Source organism: Rhipicephalus microplus, chromosome 1 (assembly GCF_043290135.1).
Source record: "Rhipicephalus microplus isolate Deutch F79 chromosome 1, USDA_Rmic, whole genome shotgun sequence".
NCBI classification, from domain to species: Eukaryota; Metazoa; Arthropoda; class Arachnida; order Ixodida; family Ixodidae; genus Rhipicephalus; species Rhipicephalus microplus.
Window position 1 is genome coordinate 67,918,447 of NC_134700.1, and position 19,598 is coordinate 67,938,044.

General features: G+C 43.9%; 1 protein-coding gene across 4 annotated transcripts in view; it reads right to left on the minus strand.

Annotated features, from left to right (window-relative positions):
- Positions 1-759: 759 nt before the first annotated feature.
- LOC119178750 (ras-related C3 botulinum toxin substrate 1) overlaps positions 760-19,598 on the minus strand; it is a 66,488-nt gene continuing 47,649 nt past the window's right edge. For all 4 annotated transcript variants that reach the window (XM_037429989.2, XM_037429990.2, XM_075876170.1 and 1 more), the window contains exons 4-5: positions 19,419-19,579; positions 760-11,814 (exon numbers count right to left, since the gene is read on the minus strand). In XM_037429989.2, coding sequence (XP_037285886.1) covers positions 11,737-11,814; positions 19,419-19,579 — 239 coding nt within the window. In that variant the 3' untranslated portion in view covers positions 760-11,736. The remainder of the gene's footprint in view (positions 11,815-19,418; positions 19,580-19,598) is intronic.

Genomic DNA, 19,598 nt, shown 5'->3' on the forward strand with positions numbered 1-19,598 from the left:
GGAGGCCGAGAGAAGCAGATGGAAGCGCCAGTAAGTAAAAGCGATGCTGACGAATGTGCCAGAAAAGTCAACATGGCGGTAACAATGGGTGCAGCTTCCTTCCACCTCAATCTTATCACATCGTCATCCTGTGCTGTGTGGCCAATAAGTTCAAAATGCGCTCATTTATTTGTTTATATTTACATCCTGAAATATAGAGAGCAATGTATTTGTTGTAGTCGGCCTTTTTTCAAAGTTTTTCAAGATTCATTCTCAAATGCTCGGAGACTGGCTAAATAAACACAGCTAATTTCCTTAACAAAGGCAGTACATACCTGATGTTTTGTCTCTAGCGTGAAATGACACAAAGCCGTAGCCAATTTCACCACTGTAACGACAGTGTCCAAGTAGCCAGCGCGAGTTTGGATCGAAGCGGGCGGTCGAGTCTACATGCGTGCTGCCATGTTGGCTTCTAACCTCAGGTATACGGCCTCGGCCATTTCGCTTTGTTTAAAACGCAAACAATTGGGTGCATGCTCCGACTTGCTGAATGCTTTGAACTACACAGATTTTCCCACAATACACGGTATCTGGCACATTTCTTTCATAACTTTATTGAGATTAATATTTAACATGCCACTCGGTCTATAGCCTCTCCTCATGCATGCATGTCCGCCAGCAGTAAGAGAAATTATCACCACTGCCTCTGGAGCAGAGCCCCGTTGAACCTGTGGGGCAAAAACGTCTCCCACCTCACATGCAATTAGGCAGAGACCACGCTTATTGTTGATAGAATATCTCATTTATTACAGTTGCTGCTCAAGGTCAATGCTGCCTTTCCGCTTGTATGCACATCTCGCCTTCCAGCACCAATGGGTGGCAAGCCTTGTTCCCGCACAGGTTGCAGAAGATAACCCATATTTCTCTCCTGCTCTCCACAATCACGTTACAACCTCGATAAGTCGACAGATGCCTAGCCACAAAAGCATGCTGCATCTCTATCTTCTGTGTGTCACACTTGGGCACAGACAGCAGTTCCTAAAATTCTCAAAACAGGCGGGCATGCCGAAACAAATGGCTGAATGAAGGCTCGCACAGTGCCAGGTGTTCTCTCTGATAGCACTTTCTCTAAGCCCACACAAATGCACATATTGTTGCGCACTTATACACAAAGCATATTTAAGGTGAGGGTTGGAAGGCATGTCGTACCCACGGCGAGTGAGACTTCTGCTAGGCAAGAGGCCTCTGCTATTCCGTCACACAGCAATGAGATCGCTCTAGGGAGGCACAGTAAAGTGCCAAGCACGATGCCCAATGTTCTTCACAAAATATATTGCAAACAGAGACAAGCAAGAACCTTCCAGTCAAAAAATAACATGAGAACTCTGTCCTTCACGAACCACAATCATGCTGGCACATTTCACTAAGAAACTCAATGATAATAAGGCAAAAATACACAAAGATGGCTAGATCCACAGTAAAACACGAGAACAAAAATTTTTTTGACCAATGAACCAAAAACTCGATGAGACGGTGGGCATTATGAAATGCTAAAGTGTGCCACAATAAGTAAATTGATGGCACATATTGTCGTAATGTAGTGTGCACACATGAAATAAGCATCAACTATCATCACCCAAAAACTTTCTAAGATACAGAAACAGACTAGAAAAGTATAACAGTAAAAAAACCTTTACACGTGTAAACTGATAAAATACTACAAAAGCAGACAAAAACCACTGCAATAAACAGTGCAAGCACTAAAGTGTTAAAAGCCAAGTACAAAATGTCAGCTAAATTTAGCTGACAAAAATGTCCAATATACAATATTATTAAAAAAAGTAACTCTTTGGGGATTAAAGTGTAAAAGTAAAATAAAAAGTGACACATGTACCACATTTTATATGTAGGTATGTCAGAAAAAAAATGTTCCTGAAATATTTAAAAAATGAATTGATCGGCTTTTAAAAATTGAAAGCACATCAGGATTCTCGTTTACAGCAAACGAAACTGATCACATCGGTATAAAAATGTGAATGAGTATGCAATTGTGTGTGAACCGTAAGCATCACTAATCATTAGTTTTGTAAGACCATATACTAGGTTTCGTAATGTTGCACTTAGGCTTGTGGAAGTGTTGCTTAAAGGGACACTAAAGGCAACTATTAAATCGACCTTGATTGTTGAAATGGCGGTCCAGAAACCTCATAGTGTTACTTTTCTGCCAAGAAAGCGCTTATTTTGAAATAAAATCACGTTTTAGTGGTCCGGATCAGGGTAGCGTACTTCAAATTACCGGCCCAAGTGGAACCTCTCTCGTCAGTGTTGCCGTGTACAACGTTGCCCAGTTTTACTGCACGGCCGCTGACACTAGTAGCAGCAGAACGAAAGCAGCAGAAGCCACAGTAGCAACAACGGTAATTCAACAATTTCCTGCTATTCTCTCCGAGATGGCAGACGTTATTGGTTCAACTGGGCCCCACTAGATGGCATGACCTGTTCAGTTTAGCCAGGTGAAAATTGAACTTTTGAATGACTCATGCCAACACTCGGCAGTTTTTTATTTCCATGAATCGAACAGAAACGAACAAGCAGCATTCTGTTACGCCTCTTGATGCACGGAAGGTTCTTTATTTATAGCAGCTAGTTCAATTACTAGTGATTAATTGTAGGCAGTACCTCTGACCTCATAGGGATCATTTGGTGAGTGTTTTATCGTAGCGCATGTGCTGTCAAGCATTTACCTTACTTTCTGGGAAGCACGACAGTGCTGTTGATAGTAATGTCATTTTAGACATAGTCATACAGTAAGATTTCACTCTGGCATAAATTGTTATTTGACTTTAGTGTCCCTTTAAGGATACGAACTTAAAGTGCTAATTTCACCCACATGCCAAAATGCTCCACTACTGCTGCTGCACAAGCACCAGCAACATGCGAGACAAAAGAGTGCTTGTATTAAACATGTACACTGAATGACTCCTAGGAAGTGGCCTTTGTAAATCCTTCACCACACAAAGGTGCACCTTTGTCTAGCCACTGTCAGTGGTGTAAAGGAAGGTCACAAAAGCATCCCCATAAGAATATAAAAAAATTATCCATGCTGAACTCAGCAAACTACACACAAGAAATCTGGCAGATGCTTCTTCGGGTACACAAATGAACATCCCTGATGTGCTCCACCACCCTTGCACACACATAATTTGAACCAAGATAAACGAGTGACAAATGAAACATACATGTCATGCATGCTTACAGTGATTTTCAACGTCACACAAGTGTATCGATTAGTACTTGTTCAGATATTTGTTCCAGTGTTTACATTATAACCTCTTTGCGCAGTTTGTTCTTCAAATGAGAGAGCGGCAAGAGGTTTGCTATGGTACGATTTCTGTTCACTACCATTCATGTTCCCATTATGGAAGGGCAACAATACACAGTGACACCCTTTGCTTGTTATCTCAGATAAGCAGGCCTATGGATGGGGCCACCCAAGATCACGGTAGTGCAACTACAGATGGAAACTGATAAATCGCTCGTTTATAGCACTAGTAGCAAGTCTTCAAGACCCACCACACCTTGCACCAGATGCTGCATTATACTTCAAATTTCCTCCTTAAAAGCCCCAGACAGTCTGCTGTAAGCCAGCCTATTCACGTTTGCTATTCAACTCAATTCATCACAATCACAACTTTTTTGTTAAAGAACTAGTGTTCACCACACTGCAACCACATTAGAGATAACCAAGACACAATAGCACCATTATAGCACACCAAGAATTCAAAGTTTCGTGAATCACTTGTCAAACCAAACAAAGCCAATGAGGGCTAGATCAAATTAGCAGCCTAGCGGAGGATGGGCAATTTCTGTCGTTCTCAAAGCTCACACTTATCATAAGGGCACTTGCGCCTCAAGTGGCGAAAAATTCCATGCTGAAATTCTCATACTGTGCAGCATAGATTCACCACACAAGCAATGGCAGCTGATTCACATAGCGACATTCTGAAATTTTTGGCAAAGCAGCAACCCCGTGAAAAATATAACTCAGACCATAGACGCATCACCACAGCCTACCATGCTTCCAGCATAAAAAGTTTATGGGCCACACAAAAAAAATATCCCTATTGTTATGAAGCTTTAGCATGCACCCTGCCATTCTTATGTGCAGCAAGTACAGTGGTTCATATTGTAGCCATTCATACTGAACTTTCAAGCACATTATGTCAGTTATGCTTGTTACTCTGTTCTATGAAGGGAGTGCTTTATATCTATGACATCAAGAGCATTTGGCATCCTCTGTAAAAGCTATGTCCCAATATTATTCCGTGCCACCAGTACTGTAAAGTGAAACACATCAGCCATAAGTGTGCACGAGCTTCCCCTTAAGGGGGAGGGGGCATTGTAGCCCCACCTCCCTATTAAGTCAATACATTGAGCAGTGCTTCCCCTCCCCTATGCATACCGATGGCACCAGCTCTCATTGCCACAAAGGTAGAGTTCTAGCAGTGCCTCAAGCACATCACCTTTTGTATTGCAACAAAAAGGCAGTGCAACATAGACTTGTATTACCAAGCTTCAACTGCACATATTTCCCGAACCTGAATGTCCTCATATACAAAAGTTTAACAAATATTTTACCACTCAAGAGTGCCAAACAAAGTATTCAAAGGCTGCACACGATTCTTTATACAGCCACACAGCATTTCATTGAGACAGAATACCTCATTTTTATGAAAAGCAGCACATATTTCTAAGTGTAGCCAGCATCTTTATAAATGTTAACATGTGCATTGCTCCAATCATTGGGAAGATTCACAGATAGCACCTCCAAATGTAGGTCTCATAATCCGATAGGATGCCAATCACTGATGCATATCAGTTACGGCCTCTAAGTATCCAGAAAGCACTCTTGAAACAATGTTGCACAAATAACACATTGTACGCTGAGCTTGCTACTGCAAATCTGCAAGTCCAATGTAAACAACACTGCACAAGTCCTCCAAGTAGATGTCTTTTCAAGAACAAATAGAACTTTGTACACTTATCTGTAACACTGCCAAGTGTAAAACCAATACATATACTGTTACCGCTTGTATCCACAATGTACAAGTTCTCTACTAAAGCTTTGCCAATGCCCCAAATCAATTGTATGATTCACAATTGTGTGTTTATGCACCAATTTTGACCAAGCTCTGAAGTTCAGACTTCTTACGTTTTAGGTTTATTACATGACTCTACAATATTAAAAAAAGTAATTAAAATTTTTTATTCTAAAGGTGTAAAATTTTAACCAGAGCAATTAAAAAATGTTAAGCAGATTCCTTTATTCCCACAACTAGACAACAGAAGCTCTTTCAGAGTCTTCCTTTTAGTGAACATTTCCCGCAAATGTGCATGGACACACCAGTTCACCGATTTACACTAGATGGATGTGGGATCATGCATAAGATGCCAGATATCAATTTATGCAGGGCATTCAGCATGCCTGACAGTCCAAGTAAAGCACCAGATTACTTTAAATCAGCCATTGACTAAATATGTGGACAACGGATGCTGCACTCCCACAAATGATTCTGGGCACTGGTGTCTGCTACCTTAACTTCCCGTTCAGGAGATCATCCAGCCATCTGTGCTTCTGCTCTCCATGTTTCACTCGCTGTTGTGGTCCTCCTTGCAAGGCACTGCATGACCTATTCGCGCAGAGTGCAACGTACAGCAGGTGCAACCACCGCAGGACAGTTGCAAAAGGTACAAGCTGCTATTGCTTCATACACTCCCAGACAGCTGCATGTTGTTGTTTAGTGCTACTCACAGACTAATGCGTATTGCAATGCGTAACATCTGCACGTGCCAGGCTGCTGTTCTTGGGACCTACACCATGCCATTCCACGTCTATCATTCACGACTACTCATTTACATGTGTGCCTCCCCCCTTGCAACACAAAACATTTTCACCTGTTCACAAAGCCCTCAAGAGCGTGGTCTCTGGACGGCTGGTAAGTTGCGAAAATGCATGCATTTGCTCCCCACTACATGACAGATGTCTCGGAACAGCGAAGGGCTTGAACCAGTAGTGCTTAAATTGACATGTTATTTTGCTATCCACCTACTGCACAGAACTGTTTCACTAAGTAGACTGTAAGAGAAACACACACTTTACTTCTATGGGCATACCTGTGGTAGTGTTGCTAGAGTTTGGCACCTGAATATGCAAGGAATGTATTCCTTGTGACTTTTCAATGATAAATCCAGTGTGCCTTAAAAAAGCGTCACAGAAGTGAGGGAGAGTTCTCAATGCAACTCTACATACAGCAAAAGTTCTGGTTGTTGCTGGGCGACTTCAGAAAGCAAAAAAAGATCTGCATTGTGCATTAGACTAAGCACTTATGGGCAGTGCCTCGGGCAAGCTCATGAGTGGGTACGAAATTACGTGCAGCCACATACATGCGTTCGGTGCTCTCGTTCAGCTCTTTTGAAAGCATAGGCGTCTTCACCAAAGCTAACTCCCTAGTGAAAACGCTGTTGCCTAAAATGCAGTTTTCAGCTATGAGCTTCACCGCTTCTTTTAAAAGTCTGCATGAAAAATGGAATGGCAAAGAGGAATAGGTTATGATCCAAAAGCAGGAGTTTATACCTAGTGTAGCACAGGGTTAAATTAAATGCCACGAAGCCACACTTTCTGGAAAGCAACTTATGATGTACGCATAAGATGCACAAACAAAAAAGCTGCAGCTGTTTTTTTTTCTACATCATTAGTAATCAAGCAACCCTCTTTTCTTCACGATGCAATATCTAAAAATAGTCCAGCGGTTGCACAAAATACAGCTCAGTGTAGTGCAATAGGGCAGGAAGCATATTTAAGACAAATCACGAGAGGCTACGTATTCACGTGACTAAGTGTGCTCAAAAGTAGGAATAGTAATACCAGGGAATGACTAATTGGTGAAAAGTTTCTCATTAAAACACTAATCAACAGCCCTACTTTCAGCTTCCATCAATCGATAACCTCACAGAGAGGCACCAGCGGCGTGCATGCAATGCCAAACGACATTAGAATGCCAAACACAAGCAGTGACTAGATGGCAATCATAAACAACTGCAGACTGTTCCCAAGAGATCCCTAAGCTGGTGGAAGCCTATCGTTACTTTCACCTACTAATAGAGAAAAGAGTGAACTACAGAGCATCCCTTTGCATTTTCCCTTACCAAGGGTAGACAACTACAATCAGCCTTTTTAAAGCAGCCACCCCCCAAAAAGTTATGCATTTAAGGTGATCAGCTAAATGTAAAATGGGCGAATAACCAATGCATTCAAGAATGCCTATACCTATAGTTAATTAATGATAGGAGTAATATAGGAGTACACTTTTAAAATGAGGCGAATAAGAAAATCTAGAGCCATCTACATTATGAATCCCCGACTCACATACTAATATCTTAGGTGATTTATTGCTGTTTAAAACAACGCATCAAATGGCTTAGGGAGCATTACTGTTCTTGCTGAAAGACATTCAAATGCAGTGCTTCCTCGTACTATGCTGCCACAAGACTTGACTGTGGGTCACTTTTCTTCACGGCCTTTGACCTGTGCTTTTGTTCTAGGAACCCTGGCAATAATTTTGTCACGCAGCATTACTGACAACTATGTAAACTTGATGCTGTGTACGGCAGATAATGCATACTGTGAGGACATGAATGGCTTCAGGGGATGTTGTCCAAAACGTGCTTACACCAAAGAAGTCTCCTGTGTGTAATAGAATTAATTTGCACCTTGTCACCAATGTCTAGATTCTCAAACAGATAGAAACATCTGCGCAGTTTGAGGCATGGCATGCTTATCAGCAGTCTGGCTAGGTGTCTTAATTCTTTTCTCTGAATTGAAGTTCATGGTCAGATCGAAAGGAAAACCCTCATTATCGCTGCCCAGTGCACCTTACTAACACTTGGTTAGCAAAAGTACGGCTGGAGTATCGGTTTCCCTCGTTCCAACTGAGGGGTCAATAAAGGGCCAGTAAACAGCCATGAGGTCCAAAAAGTTTCAAAAAGAGATATATGTGCAGTTTTTCTTTGCTCACATGCTGCTGCAAGAATTTTGTGAACACATGCCATATTAAGGAAGTTACTGGGGTGAGAACATCGGCCTAAGCTGGTTTCAAGTTTTGGCGCGGCCTCGCCTCCCTTCTTCCTTCCATGAAGGGGAAGGCGTAGCCCATCATCATGACTCCGCCCACTTCGGCAACGTGACAACACCTCAGCGATTGACGTCATCGGCGAACTTGATCAGTCGCAACGCACTTACGCTTTCTGTGATGCGCGGTTGTTTGTTTACTGCTTGCCGCACCAGCCGCGTCAACCGTGTAAGCGTCAGGTGCGAAGTGTCGACCACAAACGATCAGGTCGCCGACGTACGTTGCTGGATGGCTGATTCGCTTCAGCCATGCAGCGCGCAGGGCCCCATCACCCATCGTGGGGCACCCAGAGCCGATGCCTCTTTTCTGCCCAGTCGCTCGATTTGCAGCCGATGACAGAGCAATGCTTTTTACCCACGTTGCTCACGTCAAGGGCGAAATACATTCGTTGCATGCACACGGGCTCTGTAGTGGAGCGAGGAGTGTACACGTGCACGCGATAACTGTGAGGCTGGTCTTGGGCTGGTTCTTTCCCCGCAGTGCCAAGAAACAAGGGGCAGTTTCCTAGCTGTGGGTGGAAACAGGAAGTGACGTTGACTTCACTACTGTTTTTTCACACCTGATTTACACCAATCGGCGAGCTGCGTGCTACATCACGTCGCGGATCGCCGAGTTGACGTCGCTGCGCATGCAAGGAGGTGGGTCAGGCGTAGGAAAGATGTGCGGGAATAGTTTTTCGAAATAGAGGCTCTGCGCGGCGTGCAGCGCTGTAATATTCAGAAAATGTGATCGCTGCGGTGTAATCTACAAATTTCCGAGCTTGTATGGAGGGGGGGGGGGGTGTAAAAAAAAAAGTCGGAGCCTGTTTACTGGCCCTTTAAGAGGCATCTCATTCAGCCACAGCTCATCGACCTTTCAATGAAGCAGCTGACCTCAATCAGTGCATGGCTGTAGTGGAACTAGTGGAGCGTGACAGCAACCACCACCATCCAGGACTGCTACTGCTGGAGGACACCTCATGATGTCATTTGAAAGTGTGCAACACTGCAAGCAATGCGATGCGGGTGATGTACGGGAGTTTGAAGGAACTCCCTCCATGGATGCTCAGGTAGCATTTTAACAATACGAGCAGTGCGAAGACGAGGTACACACGTCAGTTGCATTGACAACCAGCAAGCTTGACAACACTGTTTGCACTTAAGGAAACGCGGACACTGAGAGCAAAGAAGATGCTGATAACACCCACGATGAGGAGCGATGAATCAGAATCGAACGCCAATATTTCGGAGTGCACAAGAAAGATGCATACTTTTCTTGGGAAGGGCAACAATGCCCCCAAGGCAGCACAAAAGCATGCGGACAACATGATGCAGTCATCTTTCAGAACACCAGCGGTGCGCACCATGCAATGACCACAGACTTCTTCGAACAAGTGTGCATTAATTACGGAACACATTTACATTGTTTTTGCATTATCTTCTTTTCTTATTGCGCTTGCTAGAGATCACATTTGTGGACATGCTCCAAGCAAAGGTAAGGACCTGCTTTAGTTTCACTTATAATTTGTGAAATATAATCAATTTTTTTCAGTTTTTTTAGTGAACCATACAAATTTGCAGTTTATCAGTTATCCCTGATTACCGTAGTCATGCCACACATAACAATTCACTAACATAGAAAGCTGAACATTCCTTGCATCCATGGGCTGATGGTAAAGAGGAGGTAAAAAAAGAAAGCAGGAACTGTCATGCATGACAAAAGGATACTTATGGTGCACGTAGAGCTTTCCACACTGTTTCAACTTCTACAAAGGGTGATCATGTACTGGATGGCACAGTGTGCCGTCTTCATAGCAAACCGATCGAACAGTGGCGGTCGCTTTTGCGATGACGCCACCAGTAGGGCGCCTTGATCGAGCGGTGTGCCCAGCGAGCGTAATTCAAATTTGCATTGCCGACTTTACTGCACATTTTGAGTAAAGTAGTCACATAATACAGTTGAAATTGAAAGTATCTGTAAGATTAAAACATGTCCAACAGATATGGATTTATTAATGAGAAAAATAATGCTGCTTCTGTGTAGTTGAGCTCATACGATTTTTATTGCAGAACGGGGACCCAAATCGTCTGCTAGCTTACTGTTTTGACTGCAGAAGGAATAAAAATGCAGATTGCTACACATTTAATCGATACAGACATTTGCCTAGCTATCACACTAACTTGAAGTCGTGTGACGAAACACGCGAGGAGGCCCTGCAGGATAATGTTATCAGGGGACGAGTTCCACGACCACCACTTATTTGCATGAGCCATAACAGTAAGCAGTCGTGCTGTAAAAAAAAAAAAATGACGCTCAAGGCGAATTGCTGTACTTTTTTATATAATTTTCTAATCATCTTTGTATATTTTACAACCAGCGCGGCAACTACAAGTACCAATCTCAGAGGCTTTGTATCTCAACTGCTTATAAATTACTTCAGAGGGTGCTGACAGGTAGAGACACAGTAGTACGGTGTGTTCCGGCAGCGCTGGCCGTCATTGCAAAAAGAGCCACATCTGGGGCACTAGACGGTACACTGCCCCATTTCAGTACACCATAAAAGGGCGAAAACATTTGACAACGGTTCTTGCTCTCCCCTGTTCTTCCATCCTCACCATTGTTCACTACGCCTGACAAATGTGGATGCTCATGTGTTGAAGTGCTAATAAATACAGGAATGCACAAACTCTGGATAGCATACCAGGAGCAACATCATTTTCTGTGTTGAGAAAAAAAGATTTGTTTATATAATGCCCAACAGAGATTTTGTGGGTTACGACCCTTTACCAAGTACACACCAAACTATCATGGCAATTCAAAATTCTGTAATGCATCTAGTATCTGCTTGGGTGGACACAGCTACTTGCGTCTTTACTCTCCCAGCTTTAAAAAAAGATCTTGTGCCTGAAGCTGCTTCTTTATCGCTCAAATTTTGACCAAGAGCACATTTCACTGCCAACATTGTTCTCATAAGGCACTCAAGCATCGCAATTAACCTGATTCAGCCAGGAAATGCACTACCATGTTTCTGCAGTGATGTGCCTTCATTTCATTTTTCTAATAATAATAAAAAAGAACAAATACAGCCTTTCAAGAGCTTTTGTTAAGCTTTTTGTGCTAGGATATGTCAGAAAAAGAGTGAGAAACCAGCCCTACTTTCTTGTTCAGTCATGATAAATGGCTTGTTGAACAATGACCGCTCAGAAGAGCAATCTTGCTGCCAAATTTGGAAAACATAAAAGCAGTGGCAACATCATCTTTCAAAGTTGCCTGAACAAGAGTTTGTCAGCTTTACCCAAGAAAGTGGGAGCACAGAGTGAAAGTGACAAAAACAAAACTAACAGCCCACAAGAAAAAACAGAACAGGTGCAGCAGTGGTGTACTGGTTGCACCTGGCACGATATGAATAGGTGCTGCCGTGTTAGTTGACATTGTGATGGTTTGCAGCACTCTATTCTTGTGGCGATGCGTTTGCACTTGTGTGTCCTCCTGAATGAGGGTCTAGACGAAGAGACGAGGTTCACACAGGGGCCGAGAGACGACCATCCTCTCCCTTTAAGACAAAAACTAAATGGGAGGAAAAAGAGCCCTAGACGATCTTGCATCGCCGCTGCCTCCGCTTCAGGGGCTCTGGCCGGAGAACTGCTCGCACTGCCTCGTCAAATACCTGCGCATCGTACAGACAGCCTCAACAACAACCCCCCAAGATGTCTACACTACTGTTCTTATCACCATCAAGAAATCAAAGATGAACGACAGCGTCTGTAGTACAACACCTCGTAGAAGTACAGCACTGACAGAAACTGTGCAAGGCCCAGAGCAAGTTTGAAACCTTAGAGAAAAACACTGCCCTAAACCTTGAAACTTTGCAGTCTATAACACCTTGCCGTCTTATTTTAGGACTGCACATGAAATCGGCCCCGATCAACGCAAAATACTAACTTGTCCTGCACTGTCTGACCATGAACCACAAAGGGGGTCATGGGCCCTGCATTTTTTTTTAATGCTTCACCAATTGCGTTGAAACTTGCAGGGTTTCTGTATATGTGTGTGAAGATTTCAAATATACAATCATTGTTTTAGTGTAATATGTGGTTTCTAACATATCAAAGATTTCGTGCACCTTTTAGATGGTCACTGTTTGTGTAAACTGACCCGAGTTACATAATAAATAAGGACTTCAAAACCATGTGGAATGAGTTCTGAATGCAAGAAAACAAGGATGAATGTTACAAAGCCAATAGTATTGGAACAGGAGTTACAGTATGCTGAATGTTTGCAAATGAGCCTACATCAAACTGAGATTTTAGATACTCAACATACCAGAACTCTTGTTCAAATGGACTCTGACCATCCATTTTTGTTTTCTTGCACTTTGTACTCAATCCAGGTCATTCTGATGTGCTTATTTACTATGGAACTTTCTCAGTTTAGGTAAACATTGGATCCGAAAATGGCACTTGGAATTTCAAAACTACGGTATAGACCGCTTATAAGAGGTGAATATTCACACTATATTCAAAACAATATTTTTAAAGGCCACACTCGCACAAAATGTGTTGAGCATCCAGCCTCACGTGTCCGACAATCAAAGCATTCCATGCGTCGTACTTACAACCATTTAAATTTCTGAATTAAAAAGAAAAATGTCCAAAAATGCGTGTTGCCAACGAAATGAATGCAAAAAAAAAAAAAAGGAGGAGGGGGGTCTAACAAAATAAAGCACCAGTGCAGAAAAAATCAGATTAGTTCTGAGACCGCCTCGATTATGCGCATTACAGAGAAACCACGTCAAATCATGTCAGGAATTTCACACGCAGAAAGACGTCAATCGATTTCAAGGGCGTGCACCCAATTTCAAGGCATTGCAATCAAACCACGAACCACTATGCGAGCGCTACGAGTGCCACCCTCGTTTTTATTACCGATATGTATCCCTTTCCACCAAGCACAGCATTCGCGAAGAGTTTTATAGATTCCGTACCAAACCGCAACTTGGCATGCGACTGCTACTGAAACGCAACTAACGCCGATTAGGCCTAGCCTGCCATTCGGTTGTTGCAAGAAGTTTGTCCTAGATCCAAAGATCCTGCATAGAAAAGACTGCACTGAGGCACTGAACCAAGAACACTTGCGTGATACCAAGTTCGCATTCGCGGCTGAGAGATCAACAGACGAACACCCATCAAGCTTACGTAAGATGGCGCATTGGCAGCAAAGGCGAAAGCTCACATCATAAGGCCGCAAAATGTTTTAAATTTACGAACAAGTTATGGACAAGTCAGCAAACTCGATATTTGCAGCAAGCTCGGTAACGATGACGCTTTTCTCAACACAAAATTGTTAAGCGAAGTCGATAAGGACGGGATGGCTCAAGCCATGTTGGGCCGCGCCGTAGCAACACTAGTGCACTGCAGCAAAGAGAGGGAGGTTGAGGAAAGGAAGAGACGCAAGTTCTGCATTCCTAGTAAGTAGCACGGCTCAGCGCCCACTGTAGTCGCGTTCACGCTGGTGCAAATTTATCGCCAAGGCAACAGCCCTCCACACTTACTCAGTGAGCCCGCACAACATACCATGGTCTTTCCTTTTAATTTTCTTCTCTCCGATCTTCGTTCGTTTACTCCGTGTCCCCTCCTCCTCTGTAACAACCTCATCCCTCGCTCCCCAGCCCACCTTTCAGATGTGCACTCGCTACTAAATTTGTCACAAATATATTCCAGCAACTGCATTACAACCAGCCTTTTATCTTGGGGTACTGCACAATAAGCAGTATGCGTATAAATGGGTTCTATAGGAGGGTAAATGGGAGTAAAAAAAGGCTGCATTGTAACAGGTTCTGCACTATAGGCATTTATGCAGGGGTGGAAGCAGGAATGATGAGGCTTTGGAGCAGCTTTCGAGAAATAAAAGAGGAGTTTTCGAGCAGCCCTGGAGCACCAAAAGGTGAATTTTGGAGTGCTTGTTAATTGCTGTTAATTAAAACTTTTGCTTTCTGGTAAACACAAAAAAAAATTCAGTGGTTTTTACTAAACATTCTATGCTGATGAAGCTACTAGACTTACCACAAATTGATAACACACACACACACACACACACACACACACACACACACACACACACACACACACACACACACACACACACACACACACACACACACACACACACACACACACACACACACACACACACACACACACACACACACACACACACACACACACACACACACACACACACACACACACACACACACACACACAATACCTTACAACATCACAGCTGAAAGCACAGCAACTTTAATAAATGACATAAGCAATGCTTTAAACTATAACTACAGTGAATGAAAAATCTTAGTGTTAAAAATGTGATCAAAACACTGCATCCAACATGACCAGCCACTCAAGGATAGAGATGAGCTAATAACAGTTATCTTCATTTTGAAACCAATAAGAATTTTAAAAACTAGAGAATGTTTCGGCCATTGAGGTGCCAGAGCAGCCATGAGAACTGCGAGGAAAATTACATGCGCTGGCTGTGCCGTTGCTAGGCGATGGCACGAAAAGTTTTTTTATTGCCATAGGAATTATATCAACGCTCGAAGGGTTTTTGCCGCCGCTGCCATGTGCCCCATAAATGCCAAGTTGGTAACATTCCCCCCCCGCGCATCATATGTTCTGCCCGCGAGTATAATAGAGCGAGCAAGAGCAGCGAGCGCTGCTCAATCAGAGACTAAACGAAGCGGCTGATCTTCGTTGCTCGGCAGGCGCATGCGATAGCATCCAGCCGCGTGCTAGGCCTTCCATCGAATGCTTAAGCAGAGCGAAAACAAACCGCCAGTCTTGAACAGCAGCTGTGAACTTTGATTCTAAGGGCACCGATCGCTGGTGTGCGTTCTATCTCGATAAGCATAAGTGCACGGCTTTTATACCCTTGTATGTGGGCGCTCTATACCCTCTATGTGGTGCGCTCTCAACGAGTAGAGATTGTGCGAAAAGAGCATTTCTCCCAGGAGCGACTGCCCTTTTTCTCTTGCACCAGCGTTTTGTAAAGTTACGCGATTTCGAATCCAAAAAAGCTGTCAGCCTTGCTTAGTATGCTAATGGGTGATGATGTTGACGAAGCCAGCAATAGCCATTTTCACGACTGAACTTTTTTATTTGGACGAACGTGGGCCCGGAAAACAAAACGTCACTCTACAAGGAATACACACAGTAGACTGACAGCAGAGAACATAGAGCGTCAGCCGTCGATGGTCTCTAAGCAGTGAAGCGTGTCAGCATGCAATCAAAGATTCCAGTATTATCGCTAGCGGCCACTTAAGGAGCAGAACAAACTCTAATGTACGCATTGTTCTTTATTCATACATAACCTTGCTTTTCCCGGAGGTGTTACAGCAGGGTGGTTACAAACATGAAAAAAACATCTTCATTGTTACTGCATACTTGCTCAGACAACAGACCATTCCACTCATTAATAGTTTTCACAAAAAACGAATTCGCGTACAGGTTTGTTCAGCCTGGTATGGCTTTATTTTGTGTATATGATCTATACGTTCAGATATGTACTCTGGATATTTTCAGATAGTGTCTCTCTCAATTCCTGTTTTATTATGAAATATCCCATATATCAACTTCAAAAGAAATATTTTAGGTTGTGATGAAAGTGACTCCCAGTTTAATTCTTTTTTCATTTCGGTACAACTGTGACTTCCTCCATCACGACTCAAGACAAACCTGGCTGCTCCGTTTTTAATTTTTTTTTCTAATTATTAATCAAGCCTACTGTACTTATTCGAATATAGGTCGACCGTTTTTTAAATGGAAATGTTGTTCATAACCAGCTATTGACCTACCTATATTCGTGACCAAAAAATCTCGGCCAATATTCTCGAACAAACCAGCTGAGCTTATGGCGTTCAACCACCGCACCACCCGCTGTTCTTCAAGCAGTTCTTGCTGCATACACATGTTATATACCGTAAAATCTGAAATAAAGACCACCCTCTTCTTTTCCGACTACCTAAGTAATTGAAAAAAAAGTTATTTATGCAATATTTGCGTACCACCCCTGGGGAATGCAGCCACTTCGCCGTGTTTGCGATGAAACTCAAGATTTCCCTAGGTATTGAGCGTGAAGTCTCTAGCCCGCTAGCCCTGCTCCCGGTACTGTTTTTGCGGCACGAAGCCGCATTGGCACTGGCCTGAGGCCTCGCTGTCGCCGCGACGCCACCTCGCGCTTTCTTCATTGTACCATCGGCATGACTGGGTGACTGCATTTGCTTTAGGTGCTGCGTCGTGCTCCCTACTGGGGCAGCAGAAATTAGGCGCCTTCCTTTTTTTTTTCTAACCACCACCATTTGGTTCAGCGCATTTGTGACAATGTGGCGTCAGCAGAGCTACAAAGGTGACTTTAAGTGCCAAGTGATACTTTTTACCAAGGACTCGAGAAATTGTGCCGTGCAGCGTGAATTCTGTGTAAATGAGACGTTGATTTGGGGTTGGCGAAAGCAACGGGATCGTCTGTTTGCGTGCAAATGGTTGCTGTCGTGCCTTTCGCGGCACAAAAATCAGCAGCGGTGGCAGCAAGGACCACGCTGTTTGGGAAGTCGCGGATGCTTGCGAAGAATTCGATGACATCCTCTTGCAGATCTGACAAAATGACGGCCCCGGCAGTGATTAGGGTGCAGAGTTATGCAAATAAAGGTGTGCTACGTTTCCTTTGTTTCTTAACTAAAAAACAAAAACATTGGTTGACCTATACTTGAATATGTATAAATTTTCTTCCCTCGTAGAAAAATATAAGTAGGGGTCAACCTATATTCGTGGCCAACCTATATTTGAGTAAATACGGTACTTGTGACGGGTCCCAAAGAGTACAAGCATATTCTAAAATTGATCGAATGCAGGTGAGATAGGCCACGTTCCTAAGCTGATAATCTGCACATCTCAAGTTCCTTTAAATATAGTTCAATGCCACCGCAGCCTTAGCAACCACATAATCCACATGGGCATTCCAGGAACAATCGTGCAACATTAATACACCGGAATATTTGTACCTACATTTTCTATCTAAAATGAAAAATTTCGTGTAAGTACTCCTTCAAGTGCCGTGCTGTGACAGTTGTCAGTCCGCGCTCGTCCCGTGTATGCTAATTTCTTGCGTGCTTTCTGCTCGAGGTGCGTGCTGCAAGTTTCGAGCTGCTTGCCATTCTTAACATGACTTTGAAATTTGTTTCTGTTGCTGAAACGATGCACAGTAACCACTCAACTATCTTTGTAAAGACACGTTTCACTTTTGTGTTACAGCCGAAACCCGCAATAACGAAATTGCCGGGGAATGAAAAATTTCGTTTCTGTGAAAATTTCGTCGCCGCGAAAATGAGACATAAAAACAGTGATACGGCCAGCAGAACGAAAATTTATTGCCAGAAGTCGGTCAACTTACTTTGCCGACCCTTGCCATGCAACAACTTCAAAGCTCTCCCTTCGTACTGGAAAAAGTGGTCCATTGCTACGTCGTCGTCACGTGCGCCAAAGAAGGAGCGAAGAGTGTCCAGCGCATCGTTCCTACCCGCAGTGTCGCGGTCAGCGGAGTTAGGGCTAAAGCAGACTCCGATGACGCGCCGTGCTCGTAGACCGCGCACCCGCTCGTAGTAATCTGATTGTGCGTCCAGTGCAACCACTCGTAGTAATTTGACTGTGCCGCCGCTTACAAGCAACGAAGCACGTCGCCACGAGCGCGCTAGCGAGTCGTTTCTGCCCGCAGTCTTGCTGTCGGCGGAGTGAGGGCTGAAGACGACTCCAATGACGTGCTGCGCTTGTAGTAACCTGATCGCGCATCCGCCTACTGCTCCTAACTAAAGCGTAATTATATCTTAAGTAATCATCAAGCCATGAACATGTCATGACGTAGCAATTTTCGAGAGCCATGTCCTCGCGACGCACAAGCAGCAGACGACGATCTCCCGGAGCGAGCATCGGGCTAATGGCGAGGCGAGCTGAGGCAACATGGCGGCCACAGCCAATCAAGGGCCTCGAAACGACCTTCAAACATTTGCTCTTTATGCGCTTGTTTTTAAAGGGAGGAGCCAGCTGAGGCGGGAAAGTTAAACACAGAGAAATGCTCTTTCCGATGAGCCCAAGAAGCCGGCTCCCGGCCCCGCCATTGTGAAGCCATTATTTTTTGAAAATCGCTGTTTTCTCCCAATTTCCCGAAAAAGTTTCGCTACATATGTGGGTGAAACGAATTTTCCGCACTTCAGCGCGGTTTTCAGTGTAGATATTTTGGAATCAGATAGAAAAAGAGTTCCAGAAGCAGAAAACTTCCAAAAAAGTTCCAAAAAAAGTTCCAAAAAAATCGATTTTTTTTGCCATTTTTTGCAATCCCAAAGCTGCGTCCCCCCTTAAGTAAACAAAAATGGCGGTACCCACGGTAGTGCGGCAAAAGCAGACGTTTACAAATTTTGAGTGCGCATAACACGCATACGAGCATACTTTCGACAGTTAACCTTTGGCAGGAGGGTAAAACAAGGCCCGCACCGTGGTAGAAAATTTGTTGATGCGGGATCACTGTCCCAAAACATTTCATTGCTGTGAGATACAAAATACATGACCTTCTATGAACGTTCGCCGGGGATCCGGAAATATTTCGTTGCTGCGGAGTTTTAGTACTCGCGGAGTTTCGTTATTGCGGGTTCCGTCTGTATACTGATTCCTATATAGGGGTATCAGCCATATTTTTTATCCTGAATGCGTGAGCATTGACCGCCGAGGCTGTAAGCGCCTGTTGCGGGCATCCTGGTGTCCGGTTCCCGAAAGAGCCTTGCAGAAGACAGCTGCACAGAAAAGTTCATCGCAGGCATACACGTACTCTTGTTAATTTTGTCACTGTGCTCCGTCCACTGCCGTTTATCGACTGGATAGTTAAGGCTGACACGTTCAAGTTTTGAAAAATGGGCGACCGTAGACGAGTGCCGTGCAAGTGCTTCACTTGAATTCATGTAGGAGCCCATACTTTTACTTTCCGATATTCTTTCAGGCACTGTAATGGCAAGGCACTGATTCAAAGTGTGGCTTGCATTCATGAATACGTCTATCTTTGAGAAAACATCTGCCTTATCCTTTAGGAAGTAGCTTCCCTGCTCAAAGCATGTAAAAAACTGCATCAGTTCATAGAAATGGGCACGTAATTACTGACACCTTCTACAGTGGCTTTGTTACTTTTTCTACGACCAGACAGTGTACGTTTAGCAGGCAGAAGAGAACCCACCTGTCGGAGGCCTCTTTGTGTAAGGGCTGAGCACTCGAGGTACTTGATGGCACGAATCTTGGAGCACAGCTTCTGGCCCTGCTCCCTCTTGATTGGCGACAGGCCCTGCTCCGACAGCTGCTGCAAAGTCTCCTTATCTTCGCGGAGGTCCATCTTGGTCCCTGCACAAGGCACGGGCAA